The sequence below is a fragment of the Ostrinia furnacalis genome, unplaced genomic scaffold (assembly GCF_004193835.3).
Source record: "Ostrinia furnacalis isolate ACB-3 unplaced genomic scaffold, ASM419383v2 OfSCF7336, whole genome shotgun sequence".
NCBI classification, from domain to species: Eukaryota; Metazoa; Arthropoda; class Insecta; order Lepidoptera; family Crambidae; genus Ostrinia; species Ostrinia furnacalis.
Window position 1 is genome coordinate 377,272 of NW_021137575.1, and position 21,080 is coordinate 398,351.

At 35.7% G+C, this 21,080-nt stretch overlaps 1 protein-coding gene across 1 annotated transcript in view; it reads left to right on the forward strand.

Moving 5' to 3' along the window:
- ds (dachsous cadherin-related 1) overlaps window positions 1-21,080 on the forward strand; it is a 399,638-nt gene that overhangs the window by 348,762 nt on the left and 29,796 nt on the right. The window contains exons 3-4 of the mRNA XM_028319851.1: window positions 14,782-14,959; window positions 17,478-17,951. Of these exons, the coding sequence (XP_028175652.1) occupies window positions 14,782-14,959; window positions 17,478-17,951 (652 nt within the window). The remainder of the gene's footprint in view (window positions 1-14,781; window positions 14,960-17,477; window positions 17,952-21,080) is intronic.

Sequence of the window (21,080 nt, forward strand, 5' to 3'; positions counted from 1 at the left end):
AAAAAGTACTGGATTTTTTTGGCAAATACTGGTACTATTTATTAGATGTTTAAGAATTTACGCGGCACATACACTAATGATTTCTGTAATGCAAGAAGAAGTAAACACTTATTTTGGTTTTGAGATTTGAGAGAATTAAATCAGAGCTCTTTGTTGGCTTAATATCAATATTATATCAATCCCAGGCTTTCTATGCTTGAGATTGATTGGGTTTTGAGAATATGTACCTGTATCCTTTAAGGAATCCCATATAATTTAAAAACTCCTATTATCTTAACCCATTATCAGCCGAGATAGAAAATTTATAAAAATGCAGTTAAACATCATTAGAATACGATACATAATTAGAAGAAGTAACTTTCTTTTCAACGACTCATTCTCTTTTGTTTTATTGAGAAACAAAAACCAGAAAGTTTGTCAGTCCATATTTTGAACCCACACCAATTTGATCTACATACATTATTTAAGTACCTAAGGTGGCGAAATATAATATATTTACATTGCATTATCTACTACACAATATACAATGCGTTACACAACCCATTCATACTATTATGTCAATGTTTGTTCAGTATTTGCATATTATAAATACATAATTAGATTAATATACAATAGAGTACTTATGTATTGCAAACAGTATGCATGAGTAACTAATAGAAATTCAGATAGCTATTATAATTTCACTCTTTTTGTCACTAAAATAATAGTTAATACATATACGCTACTTGGAAGGCTAATGAATGAAGCTTTCTTAGGTTGAGTTGCATCATGTTACTTTAACTTTAACAAACGTCAAAAATCCATAGAAAAAACACCGGTTATTGTTAAAGTTACTGTTAAAGTAAGATGGTTCAATCCAGCCTTATTTGACTGTGTAAAGTGCACATTTTCTGATCATGATCATCGTTAGCCCCGTTCATTTTGCAGAATATAGAGCTTCCAAAATCAATGATATTAGTCCAATTTTCGCTTCTATGCCAATAAAAAGCTATACTCAATACTCAACATTTTATTGCATCCATTATGTACTTAAAATTAGAATATTATGGGCCCTGTAGGGCCGGCAATTAGTAGAGCGGAGGACCACCCTAGATCAACCGAAAAATTTATTAGAAGCACCTAATATCAAAATTCTTTTAACACTCATACCTATGTGTTCAAGGCTGAACATGTGTACTTATACTGATCGGGACTATTCCCACCTCTCGTTCCCACCACTGCAACTCCTGTGTAGCCAGGATCTACAGCTTGACCGCCACAAAAACCCAACCAATGAAGGTCAAGTTTGTCCCGGGGGAAGTTAAACTGTCATTACTTATACTTACTAAGTAGTTACTTATACTGATCACCAGATCTTTGCTTATCAATCAACAAAACCCGTCCCACGTAGGCGGGGGGACAATGTCTCTGTAACACCGCCTAATCGTACCAAATCCACACAACAGTTAATACGGTTTATATGATTAACAAATAATCAGAACTGCATTAGTGTCTTGTTTCTCATTGGAGATTACCACTTGAGCAAGAGTTGGCTGGCTTGGGATGTGCTTGAGATCCAGTAGGAGATATGCTAAGCTATTTATGTTTATTCCTGGGCAAAGGCCTTGTCCAAGGATTCAAACAGCGACTGTTCTTGCGCTGCCCGCATCCAGACAGGCATGTTTAATGGACAAACAAACGAAAGATTTTTATTTCCTGAAATTCATGAGGTCATGATTTCTAGAGTGCGATTTCATAGGTGTATGTAAAAAAAAATCATAAGATAACGTAACATTGTCTTGACCAATGTTAAATTCTTGTAAGAATAGGCACAGACGAACCACTTTTAGTAGGTCGATAATTGGGCCCGATTTTAATTTGTATGAAGAATCGGTCGATAGCAAATCGGTATAATGTGCGCACTTTCATACATCTCCATACTGATTAACAGGCCGACCTATCTATCGGCCAGCTAAAAATCGCTGGTTTGCGTGTAGGCAATATAAAAACAAATGTTTCAAAACTTTACTAAAATAATGTTTGCTTTACTTATAACTTTTACTGGTCTATAGCCGCATCTTTTCCAAATAAGAGCTGAGTATCTCACTGCTTTCACTGGTTTACGAACATTATCACACGCATAATTCGACAATATAAAAAACTATTTTTCTTCCGCTGACACATTCTCCACGGGTGGTAATAGACTTCCCAAATGACAATGAGTCTGAATTTAATTTAGAATGACCCTTTACAATGTAGACAAGAAAATAAAAAAGAAACTGTCACTCGTGACAAACTATACTTACGCCCGTATACACAAACATCACTATGAGGTCTCACAGTGCGCGTGGACGCACAGGGTGACATATGAACCAATCACAGAACTCTATTCAACGCTGTGCGTTCGAAAGCTTCGTTTGTGAAAACGGGCGTCTATTTAGTTTTTAACCGACTACAAAAAGAAGCAGGTTCTATGTTCGACTGTATGTATTTTTATGTGGAATATACAAAGGCAATAGTAAATCTTGTCTGAACATGGCTTCTAGGTTCATTAGGTGTTAGCAATTTAAAAACGTCGTATTTTATGAGACTAATTGAATGAAATGTCCTAATAAAGCAATACATAATTAATGCAAATCGAATAGTTGGTTGCAGGTTAGTTTTCTGTCGGACATTATAAAAAGTGTCGTCAAGAACGAACCAAATTTTATGTAGAGTATCTAATAGATGCCAAGTTCTTGAAGCAAGTTGTCTTTCTTCCGCCACTTCTTCTTAGCACCAGCCCATATTATGTTGTCCCGAAGTGGTGGTAGGGCAAGCTATATTTGGGACGTGTATAAGTGCCTGGTTAGGCTTAGGGCCTATGTACTGAATAAAATAATTTGAATCTGAATGTTTTGTAAGTACATAATTTTGATATTACTGCCCAAAAAGGCCAATCTTATAAAGTGCTACCAAAACTTGATTCACTGTCACTGAACAATGATTTTGATCTGCATTTAGGTATCAATAATTGTTATTTTGATTAATTATTGCACATCGTATATTGAACTCTAAAACCATACATCCGTGATTAATCCAAAGTATGTAAAAGAAAACATAGATAAATCAGTCCAGATAGTCATTTGCATAAGACCGTGTTGATTTTTATAATCTTCTTAATCAATTTGGCATCCTTAATTAGTGAGGTCAACGATCCTATGAAACTAGACTGCGCCCCGGCCCCGCCTACGTCTGACGTAATAGAGTTGTAAAAGCTTTTGTTGTGTTTTAATTTTTGTGTTCTAATAAGTATGAGTTGGTAAAATTAATTAAATACATAACCCTAATGCTAATTTACAATATTATTTATTTAATTTTCTGTATTAAAGCAACACCAAAAGGAGCAAAGATTTTAATATTCAATGGAAACAAGCTAACGATGTTGTACGTAGTTATTTTTTTTGTAAATTCAAACATAAGGTAAAATAATGTTTATGCTAATTTGTGCGAGAATCGTACCTGTGACTTCTAGCTCTCAACCATTTCGCCAACTGTGTGGTCATTAAGTATACAATATCATTAGTCATTTCTATAATTTTTTACTCTTACATTTGCATAGTCACTTACACATAGGCTTGGTTGTAAAATCGGCATAAATTTAATCTTCGTCATCTATGAGTTTTAAGTACACTCGACATCAAATAAATCGACCCTCTCGCGCAAGCACTTTCAAACGTATGCATCTCCACTTCCCACCAATATTGTCACCATTTAAAAGTCTAGTTCTAAACTTCATTTCATTAAAGGAAAGGTTTTATATGTTAATCATTAATTAAGAAATGAAATGTGTTTTTCTTTAAGGATTGGGCTTTCAAATAACACCAATATTGTTGGGGTACCATGATTGTGTCAGATGAAAATCTTTAAAGTTCGCGTCGCGGGAGAGTCGATTTATTTGATGTCGAGTGTATTTAATTAATAGCCAAGCATTAAAATATTATTTAGATAGAAGAGCAAAAACCGACTTTTACTACCAAAAATAAAGTGAAGTTATTTACGGTTTTATNGCACTTACCATATGTTTGTCTCGAAGCGCTGGTAGGGCCCAAAAGATAAGGAGACATGTAAAGTGCCCCATAAGGGCTACCTTTTTCTTTTTTTATTATTTTCTATTGACGTTCATAAGTGCCACTTGTGGTCTAAACTGAATAAATATTTTTGATTTTGATTTTGATTTTGATTTTTATGGGACGCGTCAAGAACACGTAAAACCTAGTTTATGTCGAACATGTTATGGGTAATTTTAAAATAATTTTGTATAGAAATAAGTTTCAGAATAACTACAAGGTGGTGATTCTCAGATGGTTTAAACTTGGAGTGCAAGTGTGGTTGTTTTCCCCAGTCGATGAAGCACATGATGTCGTGCCCTGCGTGCTCCAACAACAGCACGCAGGAAGATTTGATGAATGCTACTGACAACGCCACTCTTGTAGCGGAGTTTTGGGCTGACACTCTGTTTGTTGTCGACACTACAAGAGCAAACACATGCTTCCGATTTTGTAGGATTTTTATACCTGCGGTTCTGTTCGATTCCCAGTTTAGGTTCAGTGTTGTAGAATGGATTATGAGGTTTTTTCCAATGAACCACACTGTTTCTGATTACAGTGTGACTTATTGGGAATAAACAATTAGCCTGAGAAGTGGTATAAACAAAAGTCATACTTTTATTCTGTGTTCAAACCATTGACAATAAAGCTTTTGCCAAATAAGCTTTTATAATAATATGCACAACAGTAGCTTAATCAATAAATTACTCATATAGCACGTTTCGTGAGCAGATTACTACAAAGCTCGCTTCAATAAGCTTTCAGGGATTTGGGTGACAAAAATATATTAAGCTTAGTAGACAAGTACCTAATATACAAGTACATACAATTATTAATTTTTAAGCTTGTAACTCTTTTTCTTTTTTAACTCTTTATGTGTTCCGCTCTAAACCTATGACAAGTTTTCCAAAATGACATCGACCGTATATCAGTTGAATAAAGAATGTCGAGTATAAACAAAACATTTGTGACCATTAGAGCCTATAAAAGTCAGGGAAGAGGCATTGCATTCTTTTACATAATAATACAGTTATGTGACGTCATTGCGGTTAACTTTAACATTCGTTTGAAGGTCGAAGACATTGGAATAGGGCTGTCGTTAATTGCTTGTAAAAAGTAGCGACTGGTAATTAAACTTTTTCTTTGAGTCTCTCATTTTTTTTGTTTTCATCATCATCATGGATGATAATGTTAACATGCCGATGCAGTTATGCCGTACACTGCTAAGGGAAGGTCTCTCCCAGTGATTTCTAGTCGGACTAGGACTTGGACGATATGATTTTGTTGTGTACAATTTATAATTTTTCATGGCGGCTATCTTCCTAGCAGATTAGCTTGATAGAGCCGATCTGCATCTATCGGCTACCTGTAACCCTTATAAGGCCCATTTTCTCCTCATCTCCTCTCTTCTCCGCTTTGACACTGACTCCTACTATGACAGACTAGCGGCCGCCCGCAACTTCGAACGCGTGGATCCCGTTTTACCCCCTTGGGATAGGAATGGAGTTTCGTAAAATCCTTTCTTAGCGGATGCCTACGTCATAACATCTACCTGCATGCCAAATTGCAGCCTGATCCGTCCAGTGGTTTGGGCTGGGCGTTGATAGATCACTATGTCAGTCAGTCAGTCACCTTTGAGTTACATATGTCAACGTGAAATTGTGAACTCCGTCAGTTTATAATATAACGCATGAGATTGTAAACTAACAGTGGGTTAGGTTAGGTTAGATTGTTATCTAACTACGTCAGATTATAATCTGACGGAATTCACAATATTACTGTGACATATATATTTAGATTGACAGCCCTATCCATAAAGCAATGCGCCGGCGCATCAAAACCGAGATTTCACCGCGCTACTCTTATCGCCGAACGTCCGACTAAAGGTCACACTAAATTTCAATTTGATAGTTACACAACTATCATAAACGCGTACGCCGGCTCCCACAGAACTGGTATAAACCGTAACGTCTGGTGCAGGTGATAAGGGGAAGCGGGAGCGATTTTGAACCCTGATAAAACCCTGATAAGAATACAGTAGAGTTGATAGTACAAAAATGCTATCAAGCTAAAACTGTGGCATCTTATAGCTGTGCTATTGAAACAAAAAATATAATGATATGCTATCGACTCTACATAAATAAATAGGTAATTTAATTTCCACATTTATAATTTAATGAGCTGTCCTCTCCTTGTGTTGTCTGGAAGAGATCACCTCTTAGCAATAAGAACGCCTAAATCGTGCTGTTCCGAAATTTTATATTTTGTTTGTCAGTTCAGTGTGGTGTGTATAATAAGGAGTACCATCTGTCTACTCGTCTCTATCTTTCTACTTTTGAAGGTTGATCCTAGTACCATAATGAATAAGAAAATTTGACACTACACACTTCCATCACTATACATACGTGTGTTTGTATAAATTGTTACGATCTAAAAAGTTGATTTTTCCAATCCATTAAATTCATCGCAGTGATTTTCAAAATAATGACATCTTGTGTATTTTATGTCAGCTCGCTTTTAACTTAGACCATACCACAGGTCTGTAATTTTAGAAATGAAGCCTCCAGTGTCAATTAGTAGTTGGTATGTGGGGTCCCATCAGTTTTTGGCTCATTATATGGGCAATTTTAGGGGGCGCTGCGGTCGGGCCCGTTAGAGCACTTGTCTTGAGTCAGACTACGGTACTGGTGCCGGTGTTACGCGAACTATTATTTCTTGTAAGATCTATTGATAAACTATAATTTTGAGTTAATTTATTAAAGTTTTTGCAATTCACGAAGGCGGTGAGCTTTACATGTGTAGTGGCTCGCTACTGTTCGTTTTTCAAAAGTTTCAATGGACATTACGCTGGTGGTGCAAGTAAAGCTCACTCGCCTTCGTGAGTAGCAAGAACTATACGTGTTGTTCATTTTGATTTTACTTTTTGAACTTTTATCACAGAATAATAATAAGCACTACGTACAGAAGTTTTACTTCGCGAAGGTATTTAAAAAATGTATGCTCAATGTCATTTAACTATATGGTGTAATTTAGCCTGTCTCAAGAGTCAAGCACCATTTTGTTGACAAACGTCAGTGATCGGCACTGCGCCGAAGCTATTGGGCTGACTTCGGTAAAATGATGTGACGTGAGGTGCCAAACTGCGGAAAATGGCGGAGGAAATACATGATTTATCATGAATAATATTAACTACTTATTTACCTCTCAGTGTCTTGAGGCAACTTAAAAAAGTACATTCTGTGTTTTTATTATATATTATTATTTAGGCAGTTAAATACTGCACAGTATTTAGTACACCATTTTCGTTATTTTCTTCCATCATACACAAGAATACGCGTGCGTGGGTCAATGTTCGCTCGTATGTGAGGCCTTGTGGAATAGTATCCTGTAGGTGGGCCATCGTGCGTGTTTTGTTTTCGATGTAAACTCACGGAGATGAACAGGCCTGCTTTTATCTATTTATTAATAAGACAGCTATCCTCTTCGTGGGTCGTCTAGAAGAGATCGCATTTAGCGTTCGAATTCCAACCATTTGAACATTTTTGTATATTATTTTTTCTGTAATGATGGGACATATAAAATTTAATTTATATGGTAGGACAGTCAATGCGCAACTTTGTATTAAAATGACATGAAAATGACCTACCATATTATAACATCACATCTCTTCAATAACTAACACCATAAAAATACTTTCCCCTTTTCCCCTGTAGTTTTGACTATAAAACAATATAAAAAAATACTACAACTGAAAAGTATTTTGCGTCAAGTTAAAGCGTTAAAAAAATCATATTCACACAATCGGCCATCTTGCTCTCCGATTCGCATAAAGCTAGCTAACAGTATCACCGCGGGTTGTCTCGCGGAGATGGCGGATGAAAATAATTATCTTTCATTCCGACTGTCTAAAGAGTAATTGATAGAAAAAAGGTTACAAAACGGTGATCAGCGAATCAATAGGCGAGTAGATCTCGCTTTTAGTACAGTTGATTAGAATATTTTTGAATGGTAATATTATGTAATTGACATGGTGTCAATTTTTATTATGAGCTGTCTAAAAATCGCAAGTTTTCCATATATTTTGTACACCAAAATGTAACGTATGATTCTTGTTAACTTAATTAAATAATTTATGAACGTATCAAACAACTAAAAACAATATTTTATAGTTATAGTCTCATCTTGAACTTAAAATGTTACAGTTAACTGGAAACTAAAGTATGTACTTTTAGGAAAATTACTCTTCTAATGAAGCTTAACTTGATGTCAAATTAGCAAGTTGTAGTCTATCGTACTTAATGTCAGTTTATCGAATTCAAAAACTGTAGGTAGCTTTCAAACTGTAATTCTTGCGCAATGGCTTTGTTCAAACATAACTTTATGAAGAGATCGTAATTTTGAAAGACACGCCACACCTACTCAGTTTTAATTTTGTTAACACGTCGACGCCTCCCAAACGCCCGGAACCCGATACCCGGTTTTGGGCTTAGCGATAATCGGGTTAAAGAACGGGTATCGACAGTTTTATGGTGATGCAAGAATCCGCATTGTAGGTTAAGATAGGCTAAAACATAATCCTACTTCTGTGAAGTAGGGTAAAAATTAAAAACTTCTCACAAACAATGATAGCTGCATATATTGTTCAAATGAACTTAAATATTAAGTTTTTATATTTTTTTTATTTACTAATAATACAGGTAGAAATATAACTGTTTCATCGCAATCTTATACGTAGGTATACCTAGCTATGTAATCTAAAATACCTCTTCTTTAAAAGGAAACAATAAAAATTTATGAATTTATGAAGTGGTGCTTAGAATTCGATAGTTCGATAAAAACTAGATTCAGTTGGCGTAAGTACATAATAAAAATTTACGACTAGATATGTTGAAATTTTCTAGCGGCTAAACCACTTAGTTTAATTTAATTTTTTCTTCCATATTGATCCTATCATCAAAATCGTTTAGCTATTATTATTATGAGTAACTGATCTTCAAAATCGATTAAAGCAATAATTTACCTACTCTAAAAGTCTCAAAGTTACCTTGAAATATTCAAGTCCTATTTATGTCTTCCTTAGACCAATGAAAAATAAAAGTGCACAAAAGTGTACTTAATACCATCCGCGGTGTGTAATTTAATAGTATTAGTTAATCTATTAATTACATACCATGCTAGAACTATGAAAAAACTCAGGTAATTCAATTTTAATGAAAGCTCAGTCAATGGTTACCCTTATAGTCTAAAACCACAAGAAAACAGAATACAATTTTCAACTTTATCCCGCTGATGTAAGTTGCATTTTTGTAATTGTATTTTCCAGTGCCCATCACGACCACAGAGTATCATGTATCCTTCCGCAAATGCGTACAGTCTGCAAAATAAATTGATGACGTTTAAGACCATAAGTTTAAAGTTGAGAATTGAATAGCTGTTAAGGATGAGTGTACAAGGACAGAATGCAAGTGTAGGCTCGCTGACATCTATCCACACTTCACACGAAGGAATTTACGCCTATACAGCCCATACAACTCGGGAGCACAATGTATGGGCATTGAAGGCCTTGGATTCTTGTGGTAAATAACGACCTGAAATACTGATCAACATACGATTTTACTTGTTTTTTGGTTTGGTGAATAGAATGTAGATACTGGCAATAGAGAAAAACGTGTCCTCATATTTTTCTTCTTGAGTTTCAAACTCATGGTTTAGATCGCGTGAATTTTAGATGTTACAGATGTAAATACTTTTAAATTCAAGTTGCTATACAACTATTGACTATTTATTTATTTATTTACAATGGAAGTTCTTTAATTTTTTTTTCAATTTATCACTTTTAAACAGCGCAAAATAAAAGGTGACTTTTTGCATCATTTCTTATTGCAAAAAGTGCAAGTTGAAATAAACTCTATTGTTATAAGTTTCGCTCATGTAAACACTTAATTTTGCAACAAAGTTTCATTTATATTTATGAAGCCTTAATTAAATAAGTACTGTCTGCCACAAAATCTCCATCCGATAAGGCTCGAATAAATAGCCCAAATGAAGTTCGAAATTTAAATTATAAATACCATTTTAATTCTCTCAACTGCGAGTGCTAAATAAATCGGCTGCAATGACAACTTTAATGAACAAAGGGAACCAAAGGTCAGCCTCGCTCGCGCACAATTAAAGAAATACGATGAGACAAGCTACCTCGTACAGTCGGACTTATTTCCCAGTGGATTGTGTTACGGTAAGAGGTCAAAACTCGATAAGGATCGAGATTTTTATCACGAGTTCATTTGCGAAAAGGGCGTTTAAAAATTACTGATGAATGTAAATAAATAAGAATAGTGCAATAAATCCTTTTAATTTTTTGCAAAAATATTACCTGCCCACCAAAAGCTGCAAAAAGTTATACAAAAATAATGTTTGTTCTTGAAATAAGTTCAAACTCACATTTTTTATTTTCATGACATTTTAATAAGAAGATTCATAGTAAGTATATTATCAATGTATTTATTTACATGAACACATGAATTCTGAAAAAAAAAAAACAATAACACAAAAGTTGCAGTTTTGTTACAAATGCAGTAAGAAAGTATAAAAGGTGAAATAAAAATACTCCCTAACTTCACTTGCAAACGGGATGCACATTACTCACGCGGACTGTACTTCAATATAGTTTATTTTTTAAGAACCTATTCACACGATATACGCGTTTTGTTTTTGTTTCCACACCGCAGTAAAGCACCGGGATACAGGCAATATATTTAAGACAAATAAGTGAGGTGGGCAAATAGTTTAAGTGGGGTTGAAAATTACGCTAATACGAGAATAGACAGATGTATTTATTTAAAACGTATTTAACTTTCTTTTATGCTTATTTTTTCATATTCTTCTGTGTACTTATTTTGTTTTTGACCACGCTAAATATGTTCTTTGTTAAGTCAACAGTATTTATTTTGAGCATAAAATCAATCCGCAAATATTTGTGTGTATTGTGTTATATTATACAAAACCAAAACTTCCCCAGCCAGGCTAGGATGCGCGCCGTGATAAAATCATATCGTGGGATTTAGACGAAAAATGTATGGGTTTATCGAGTAAAATCGATAAAATGCCTCGATAAACGTTTATCTTGGCGCGCATCCTAGGCCTACAGGATCATACTTAACTGAAACGGTAGACCTTTTAAACTAATTCGTCGTAGAGCTATTTTACTTAAGAAACCAATTCTACGCCAATATTTCCCTGCAATAGTCTAAAAACGCAATTATTTACTGTTCAAAAAACATAATGTGTCGCGGTCGAACAACTAATGGCGCAACAGCCCGTATTGTCCCCTCTGCGCGATATTTATTCCGTGCCCCGTCCTCTGTCCTCCACCTTTTTCCTTTTAGCGCGAACAATTTTTAAATGGCTTATGTTTGATACCATTATTGTGTGCCAATCAGCTTGAATTACAATGTCCCTACCAACCGAGGAACTGAGTAAGAATCCTTTAGTTACAAATCATTTATTTATTTCTTTTTGCTCAGTAAACAAGGCAGCTGTTTGGTTTATTTAGATGAGGCCGAGTTGAATGCGTTTCTTGAATTTAAATAACTTTGGACCGACATCGGTTATGTTTGGACTAGTGTGCGCTTGGGCTGACTCGGCGACCGTCTTTGGAATGACATCAGAAAGAATGTCGTCAAAAGGCACAAAATCGGCTTTTTGCTTTCCTTGCCTTCATCAACGATATTAGGCATAAAACAGTGCAAGTAATAAGATGTTTCGATAAAAACATAGATTCGAATATCGCTTGAATATCTACCGCTTAAAAGTCGCTAATTGAGATGTGCAAGACAGTTTAAAGTAACACATTTATAAATTCTTTTTAAGTACGGCTGTGTAAGCGAAAGTGTGCAATAAATCTTATTGTGAGCGGCGTTATCGCCTAACGCCGCGGTAGCAGATATACCTTGTGTCAACCCGCTTGAAATTTAAATATAAAACAACTTAAGTATATCAGTGTATCGAGTGATCCACCCGCCTGGTATTATCGCGGGCCTTCATTGCGAAATGGATGAATTATTGTGTTGTTACTTACAAGTCGAGTCACCTTAATTCGGCTTTTATTACACTTAAAACTAAACATCACGGATCGTGATAAAAACCAAATTAAAATTTTCTATCATCAAACTTCTACTCGCATCGTGTGTGGCAACAAAACGAAACCTAAGCGCTTATCAAAAATCTCTTCATTAAAACCAAAAGCGGGGTCGTTGATTTTGTGGACTTCTTTTCGCTTAATAAGGACCCAAGAGGAGCAGGTTCCCCCGGGTTTGCATGCAACTTAGTTACGACGGGGCATCAATCAAGGGGACCCAATCGGACCAATAATAATAAACCAGGCCGCGATCTGCTACTTTCATTGTTCCGATGTTTCTCGGAATCCAATTGCGTGACTACTGTCAATGATGGAACATCAATTTTCGAAAATTCAAACTCAGTCACATTATTTACCGGTTCGAATGTTTTCATGGAAAGTTTTATTGCCCACAATCGTGGAATCACATTTAACAGCTCCGGTTATCGAAGGATAATTTGATATGTGAGCCTTAAAATCATCAACGATGTGTTGAAAGTTGTTTGAACAATACAAAGGCTTTCCAAAGGGCTCGCTTGTGACGGGCGCGCGGTCCATTCATATCACTCATTGTCAAACCTTAAAAATGAAGACACGAATAAAATTACAAGCGAAATTACTAAAACTAACACTGTTTAATGCCATCGCCGTACACAGGAATCCGAGTCGTATGTAAAGTGTCTAAGTTGCAAATTGTTTACGGCCGTTATCATTGCTTGGAGGTCCACCATTTATCTTTGGTTTGGACACCGATGCAATTAATCAAGGGCCGTTGTCACGTACGTAATATACGAGAGATAAAGAGAAAAAGATGATTTCAAGCTAATTATCGGTCTTGTTTGATTCTTCTTTTTTGGACCACTTAACACCTACCCAACCAATTTGTCGTTTATGCCCTTTTGGAAATGGCCTTTCGGAAGCACTCATCGGTATTTGGGGACGACTGCGTATTTTGGGTTCTTTAATTGATACTTGGCTATAGCTCGCGTTGCAGATTCGTTCGTTTATTGCTACTTTGCATTCATTATCTTCTTGGTAGGCATTTATTTATCACGTAGTAGTTTCTTTAATTTACTTGAATCGTTAAAAAATGTCCCCTTGATTGTATGGATGAATATTGGAACTGGCCATTTACTCCTTTCCTTTTCACTAGGGATATAATTTTCGTTCCATTGGTGTAGATACTTAATTTCAAGGAATTTCCATTAATTTTATTTGAAATAGCTACAAATTGGCAACAACTTTTTAGTGAAACCCACGAGGGCAAAGCTGCGAGCAAAAGCTAGTTTAAGTATAATATCTCTACAAAACAAATGAAACAAGTGGCCGTTCTGTACACTTGCGTATTCTTTGATGCATATTATTAGCCACCGCGGCGTTCCGTATGTTCATAAGGTACCATCAATATTCCCATGCTATGGCCGGAGCTATGATAGTAATCGTACCGGTATTTGTATACTGTAGGCTTTCCTGTGACAGTTTTGCATTATTCTTAAAAGTATCGGACGATGGACTTGTCATTATTATTTTAGGTGCTATTTTTCAATAAAACAGATGACGGAGTTACCTTTCCTGTTATAATACGAGTTTAAAAAAAATATTTACTCTATCAAGCTGTCAATTGATTTATAATTTTAATATTGTTTTAGAAAATTAGACTGCTTCATGATAAAATTCTAACTTGTCTGGATATGAGTAATTCAAGTTCGAAATATACATACGTAGTTTATAATATACGTAGTTTAAGTTAGGTTAGTTTATTTCTTTAACAACTACTTACTCCCTATAAACGTACCATTGTATCAATCAGCTGATCATGTAGGTATTTATTAATAGCTTGCAGTATAGGACAGGTATTCTTACCGGTAAAACCGATGATGCATTTTACCGGTAACCCAGCCCTATTCATAAGCGGACCCCACAGTGGGCTTATCAATTCACGTTGAATTAAATAACGCTAATTAATTACGATCCTATCGCACAGACAATTAGTTAAGTATTTGCTTGGCCTTAGGACTTGGCAGATCTTTTGTTGGTTAATTGATGGTTGAACCTTTCCGGTTTTGTGGAAATGCTGTAATTCGTCTTTGAAATGCATTTTTAGTATAAACATACATATGTATCTGTTCGCAGAATAAGTGGAAATAGTATTAATGATTTATTAATCTCGAGTTAAAAGAAGATACATATGACAATGTACCTAATGTAATAATTGGACTAGAACTTGAAAATTTCCTACCATATGAAATTGTAAAGCAGATGATAGTGGTATAATTTTGCTCTTTTTAACATCATTTTCTCGATAAATTTGATTATTTATTCGCAAACACGCGGTGCAGTTCAGCACATGATAGGTACCATACAAAATGAAGGGAAGCTGAATTTGCAACAAATATATTTTTATACTACTTGTATTATAATATAAGCTGTATGTTTTCTTATAAAGAAAATAAATAATCTCATGTGCTATTGTCTCTACATTAGGCCTGGAATGCACTAAGGTTCCAATGACACTACGTCGAATGAAACATCCCTATTATGTCCACACGGTTTTCCGTCTACATTTCCAGCTTACTAACCCCATTTCTCTTGTTCCAGATGTCAGCCATCGACCCCGACTGCGGTGTCAACGCGATCGTCAACTACACCCTGGGAGAGACCGCGGGTAGACCGCAGTTCTCCGTCAAGCCTGATACAGGGGAGCTTTGCGTCTCCTCTCCGCTTGACCATGAGACCAACAGCGACTTCGAGTTCCCTGTCATCGCTACTGATAGAGGTAACTAAGTTTAAATAGGCATATTGTTTTAAACTTTCATGGTCACTAACATAATTATTATTAACGGGATTGCTACCATGTTACCTTAATTTTAAGTGATATGCCCATAACATCTCACCCGCAAGTTTCCTCAGTTACTCCGTGAATATGGCGCTTGCAACAGTGCCGAAATATCGGAAACTCAAAATTAAGGTACTTGAAATAAGTACTCCTATAAACCCTTTAACATTGCATACTCGTAGATAGAACTGAATTCATGAGCGGGAATCAGCACTTCTTCTAGAGTTGCTAATACGAAAACTCGTATTAGCAATTGTAGAAGAAGTTTCGAAGTTTCTTTTTTTTATTGGGAAGTTTGTTTTTTTTCCTTTTCAAGAATGCGGTACGCTTTCATAGTGCTCCAAATTGATTTATTCGTTGTCAGCGTTTACTTATAGGAAAAAGAAGTGATCACATCGTAAAATTATTGTCTATTAGAGTATGGTTATCTCATTTTCTAAAAGTACACCCAAACAAACACTCCATCAACAAATATGTCTTCTTTACGGGAAAAAAATATAGGAAGTTTAAAAGCGGAACTTCTTGTTGCTAAATTAGTTTTTCTTCGTTATAGATTCAGTCTATTTCAATGAATTAGATGCTTTTTATCCTTCCACACTGAAGTCACAACCATTAAAATTCCTTAATTTCGCCACCACTTTTCGATCGCTTACAATTTCACACAAACGAATTCGCCCGGAATACACGCCGAGGTTCGAAGTAAATTCCGAAAATGTTCCCGACTCGTTGATTTATGTGAGCGAGTGGGTACTATTACTCTCTCTTTTTTACTTGGGCAATGGTAATATCACCATCCCTTTTTACTGTGACTTTGTTTCGCCGACGGTTCGGCCAGCTTTTTGCGGGTTGTATAGTAGACATCATGTTGCTGCTCCTTGATTTGGCGAGAGGGAATTCGAAATCGGCTATGCTTTTTTGTTTTTAGTTAAAATCTATCAACATTTTTTCAGTCTCTATCTAATAGAGTATTTAACATTGACGACTGTACATTCTAAGTACTTTTTAAGACTCGTCAAAGCGCCTATTCTCCCATAAATTTTTGTACGGCAACGCAATCTGATGATGTCGTCACTAATTTTCCTACTCAAATGTAAATCTATCAATTTCACAATAATCTATTGCCATAACGAACTCTCGTTGTTCCATGGGAAGGTACATCTCTCCATCGTATGATGTATTAAAATATTTATAAAAGTACGGTAATTTATGGCAAAAGTACTAAATTATCAACGAGTTATGTTCCACAGCACATTCCCAAACTAATTGATTAATTAATACGGTTTCAACATTTAAAGGTTTTTGTAATGATCAATTCGTATCTAGTTTGCTACTACAAAGGAAGGAAGCTATTAATTTAATAAAATTTTAATAAGCAACATTAATCTTCCAATATTGTAAAACTGGAAGCTTACATGGGAATTTTATATACCAAGAACTCCGTACTTACTGTGGTAGAATAATTTTGGCAGGTTACTTTTAAAAATAGTATATGACTATTTGTCAATGCCAGACTAAGTCTAGACCTGTAGTCAGACCAGCCACTATTTTGATCTAATCTTCAACACTCAGCTTGCAAACATTGTCCTGTCTCTGTATAAAACTGCTATAATTTCGTATAAAATCAATAAAAATCCAATGATATAATACCCATTGTTTATCGGATAGGTAAACAGATAACATACAATCGTATTTTTATCCGAATAAAAAAGAAGGTACAGAATACATTGAACATTTTTATCTACGAAAAGTTTCTGTTCTAGTCAGGTGAATAGATGAAAATAAAGCTCAATTCCATAGTTACTTGAAAACTTGATAAAATCAATAAGTACAGTACAGTTAAAACAATACATACAATAAATAAAAACAGGTGTTCATAACACTGTAATTTTACTAATCTTTGCTGTTCCATAATAGGTTTAATACACAAGAAATCAGCAAAGTTGTTAGCAAAGTAGCTCTCGATAACTATTCCTGCATAAATTGTAGAACCGCTATGATAGCTTGAAGTTGATCGAGATACTATATAATTGCCTAACATTAATACCCTGGATCTATTCGTGATTAATCGACTGTGCTTTTAGAAATTGAATAGCAACAGCTTGTTTTGAGATGATAAGGGTTAATGGGGTTGCAATAATTATTTGAATTTTTCTTACTTAGAATTTTCTTTCGGAGATCTTTAGAACAAAAAGTGTATTGCAGAATTGAGTCTTCATGTTTTAATTTTTTTATAATTTCTCGAACTTAATACATTCACAAATTAACCCTTAAAGCCTCTATGATAAAACCTAACAAACAAAACCCGCAAGGAAAACAAAATGCAAAACGTAACAATTATTTTATTATCACGATCCTCGTCGAGTAAACCGTTGACATCGGAATAAATCAACGTGCTGTCAATTAGACATGGCATTACAACAATACACAAACAATCACGAGACCAATTATTTATTCGCAGGGGGCCTGTTCACGACCGCCATGGTGAAGATCCAACTGCTTGATATAAACGACAACGCTCCAACCTTCACTGTTAAGGACTACAAGGTCTCTTTGAAAGAGGGGAGGATCTCGTCTACGGAACCCATAGTTTCCGTGTCGGCAACTGATGCAGACTCTGGTAGATTCGGTACAATAACATACAGGATCATCAGTGGCAATGACAATGATATATTCAGGATTGACAGAAGCACGGGAGAGATTCTGGTTACCAAACCTTCCCTGGTGCAAGCAAATTCGAAATTCGACTTGGAGATTTCGGCTACTGATGGAGGTGGACTGACGGCTTCCCAAGGAGCTACGGTCCATGTCAACGTGGTTCCAGCAGGAGTGGGATCAGCTCTATTTGACAAACCCAGATACAATTTTCGGGTCAGAGAAGACGTGCGGGCTGGAACTGTCGTCGGGAATTTGAAGGCTACCGTTGGTGATCGGGGTAAGTTATTAATTTATTACACTAGTCTTTTAATTTTGAATACTTGCGAAACTACGCCTTTCTATTTATTTAGCAGAAAAATTTCATTAATCAATAAGAATTTAAGACGTGAGATAATTACCAAACACTTGAAGACACCTCTAAAATTTCCGAAATTCCGTGAAGCTAGTTAGCAAACAACCGATGATTGTACGTTTGTCAATAATACTATGTAATAGGAAAATAATCAACTCCTAATACATTCCTCGAAATGAAAGCCGATCACACAAGCGTTTAGGGTTACCGTACAACAAAAATTACTTAACAATGGGCAAATATTAATGTGTAGGCATCGGGAACTACCGTTGTGTCGGGTTGCCTTATAGCTTCATTTTGCTTTAACAAATTTATTGAAATCGTGCCATTGATAGCGCGGTTTTAAGTTGGGAGATTTAGCGAAATAAGCCATTGTTGGAGGAAGTGTAAGATAAAAATTAATTTTGTGTAGTTATTTGCGTATAGACTCAATTAAAAGAAAACATTTCATTAGGTTTCTAGTGAGTTTAAGTCTCACCGTCGTTTCTAGGACGACGAGTAGGGTCGGAAAACTTTTTTTTAATTGATTTGTAGTTTTAATGTTTCTTATTTAATATTAACTGCCTCTTGAAATAGGTATGCAATTTATTATTTTCCAGTAAAACATAAATTATAAATTGGTAACTTACGAGTATATCTAAGAAGCAGTGGTGGGTTAATACTGGGACGTTTAAAAGTGCTTTTTAAAAGTCTCTTTGCAAAAAAAAAGTAATGTGGTTTATTCGAATGAAATAGAACAACATAATAATACTCGTATAATATCATCCACATAAACTTCCATTACTTCTACTTAGACTCAAATTACCTTTTCAAATCCCAATGGAATCGTTAGGCTGTGAAGAATGCGAACACTTCTAACTTTGCACCACACTGCCCAGTGCTAGAATGCGCTGGCGCACGTAACCGGGCATTGTCTAAGAGCCAAAGCACACGATGCGGTGCGACGCCGGAGCAGTGTCACTGTGCGTCATAAGGCTTGTGCCCGCAAAGGCTTCCCGTTTTTTGCAGGATCCCGTTTAGTAATAAATACGTGAAACACGTTCTTCTTCTTTAGATTTCGTAAATAAACGATCCGTTCTAATTTGTCATTCGAATTTTAACGCCCGTATACACAAACGCTGGCATAAGTGAAGCAGCAAATCGAACGCACAGGGTTGAATAGAGCTCTGTGATTGGTTTGTATGTCACCCTGTGCGTTCACGCGTACTGTAAGACCTCATAGTAATGTTTGTGAATACGGGCGTAAGTGCGTTCACACGACAGTCCAGTTAAGCGGGATCCTGCATTACTGAATACCATAAAACTGGATTGCCATGGGACTGAGCCCCATAGAATATGTAGTATGCAAGCGGTGCGGTTCCGAAATAGTACTCGGCAGTAAAGTAAAATTTTGTTCTCTCAATGATTGAGACTGATATCGAATTAGCAATATCACATAAAACAAACTGGTTTTCATGACACCGTAAACAATTAGTAAATATGTAAAAATATTAGTTAATATGTAAAAATATTAGTAAATATGTATATATAATGTCAAATTTTGTAAATATATAACTCGTTCTAAATAAATAATTCTTTGCGGTGCGGCGCCGCAACGCATCGTGTGCTTTGGCTCTAATAGTGCATTGTCTAAGAGTGCAATCACGACCGGGTGATGTGCTATAGTTCGGCTGCTTCTTCATGATTACACCATTCGCATTGTTGCTGTGGATTTACACGGAAATTTTTCGAAAGTTACGACGGGATTCAATGGAGTTGGATTTCATTTCTTCGTTATGAAGGACTCAGAGAGGGAATTGATTTTATAACTCCGATTGCAAGAGTTGTACTATTAGCACTTACTCGTAGCATATTATTCTTATACCGGTTTTCGCCATCAATCCCTAATATTTAAGTGACCCCTTTAAAAAAACCTGTTACGTGTTACCATAAGGGTCACTAAAAATTAAGGATTGATGGTTAAAACGGGCTTTAGTGTTGCTATTTTATCAAAAAGATAAGCCATTACATTGGTTGATTGCTATGGCNATGCATTGGTTGATTGCTATGGCCTTTTAGGAATAAGAGATAACAGTTTCAAATCTTGTTTCATGAGTAAAAATTAATTTCAAAAGTAGGTATATTATGCGTGCGTTTGCGATGAATCAAATTTGAAATTTTGCAAAACTGGAATCACTTCATTGTACTCTACAATAATATGACCAGTTTAAAATGTAATTCAAACAGTTCACATCCTTTGTGAACGTTACTGAAACGTCGAAATATTTAGATACCCGTATTATGTTAACGTCGGAGCTTTCTCAGAATCCAACTATGAAACTTGTACCGACTGTCGAGATGAGGATACGCGATGCGTACAGGCTCTTAGTAGATGAATCATAATTTAGTGCGGCAGACATTAATCCCTAAACAATGTTGAACTCTTCGTATAACCAGGGCCCGTAGTTGTAAACGATGCCCAGTTTTGAAAATACTTCTCAATACTAAATTACTATGATGAGTCAAGCAAAATTAAATGATTCATTGACAGTTAATATTTTAGGCTCTAATATAAAAGTTTAAGTCGTATTTGGTTTCGTAATCATCATTTTCATCTTCTTCGTTGCCTGGCTCATTCCCATTTTATTTGGGGTCGGCCCTAATCATGCGTCTGCCGCCTGCAGACTCGGTCCTGGGTCATCTCGATGTTCACTTGGGCCTCTTTAAGGTCCTTATTATCAAGTATGGACATTGGACATCCATGTGATTTGTTAACCACCATTTTCATAGCAAAACAAAATAAATATTAGAATTTTTGGTAAAACCAGCCGCAATTATCTATGGTCCTGTAANTCCTGTAATGCGGTTAAAAAGTTAGATGAACAACTTAGAAAAAAATTCCAGTATCGCAAATCCTGTGAAGAATTTTAGCAACACGTCTTTATCAACTATTGTGGAGTGGTAAACATAAAGTACTCCCGTCCCTATTCAAGATTAGGGTACCGTTTGTTAATAAGGGCCCAAGTTTTGCGTATTTCTAATTCAGGAACGCTGTGAACATCCTTGATAAATCGC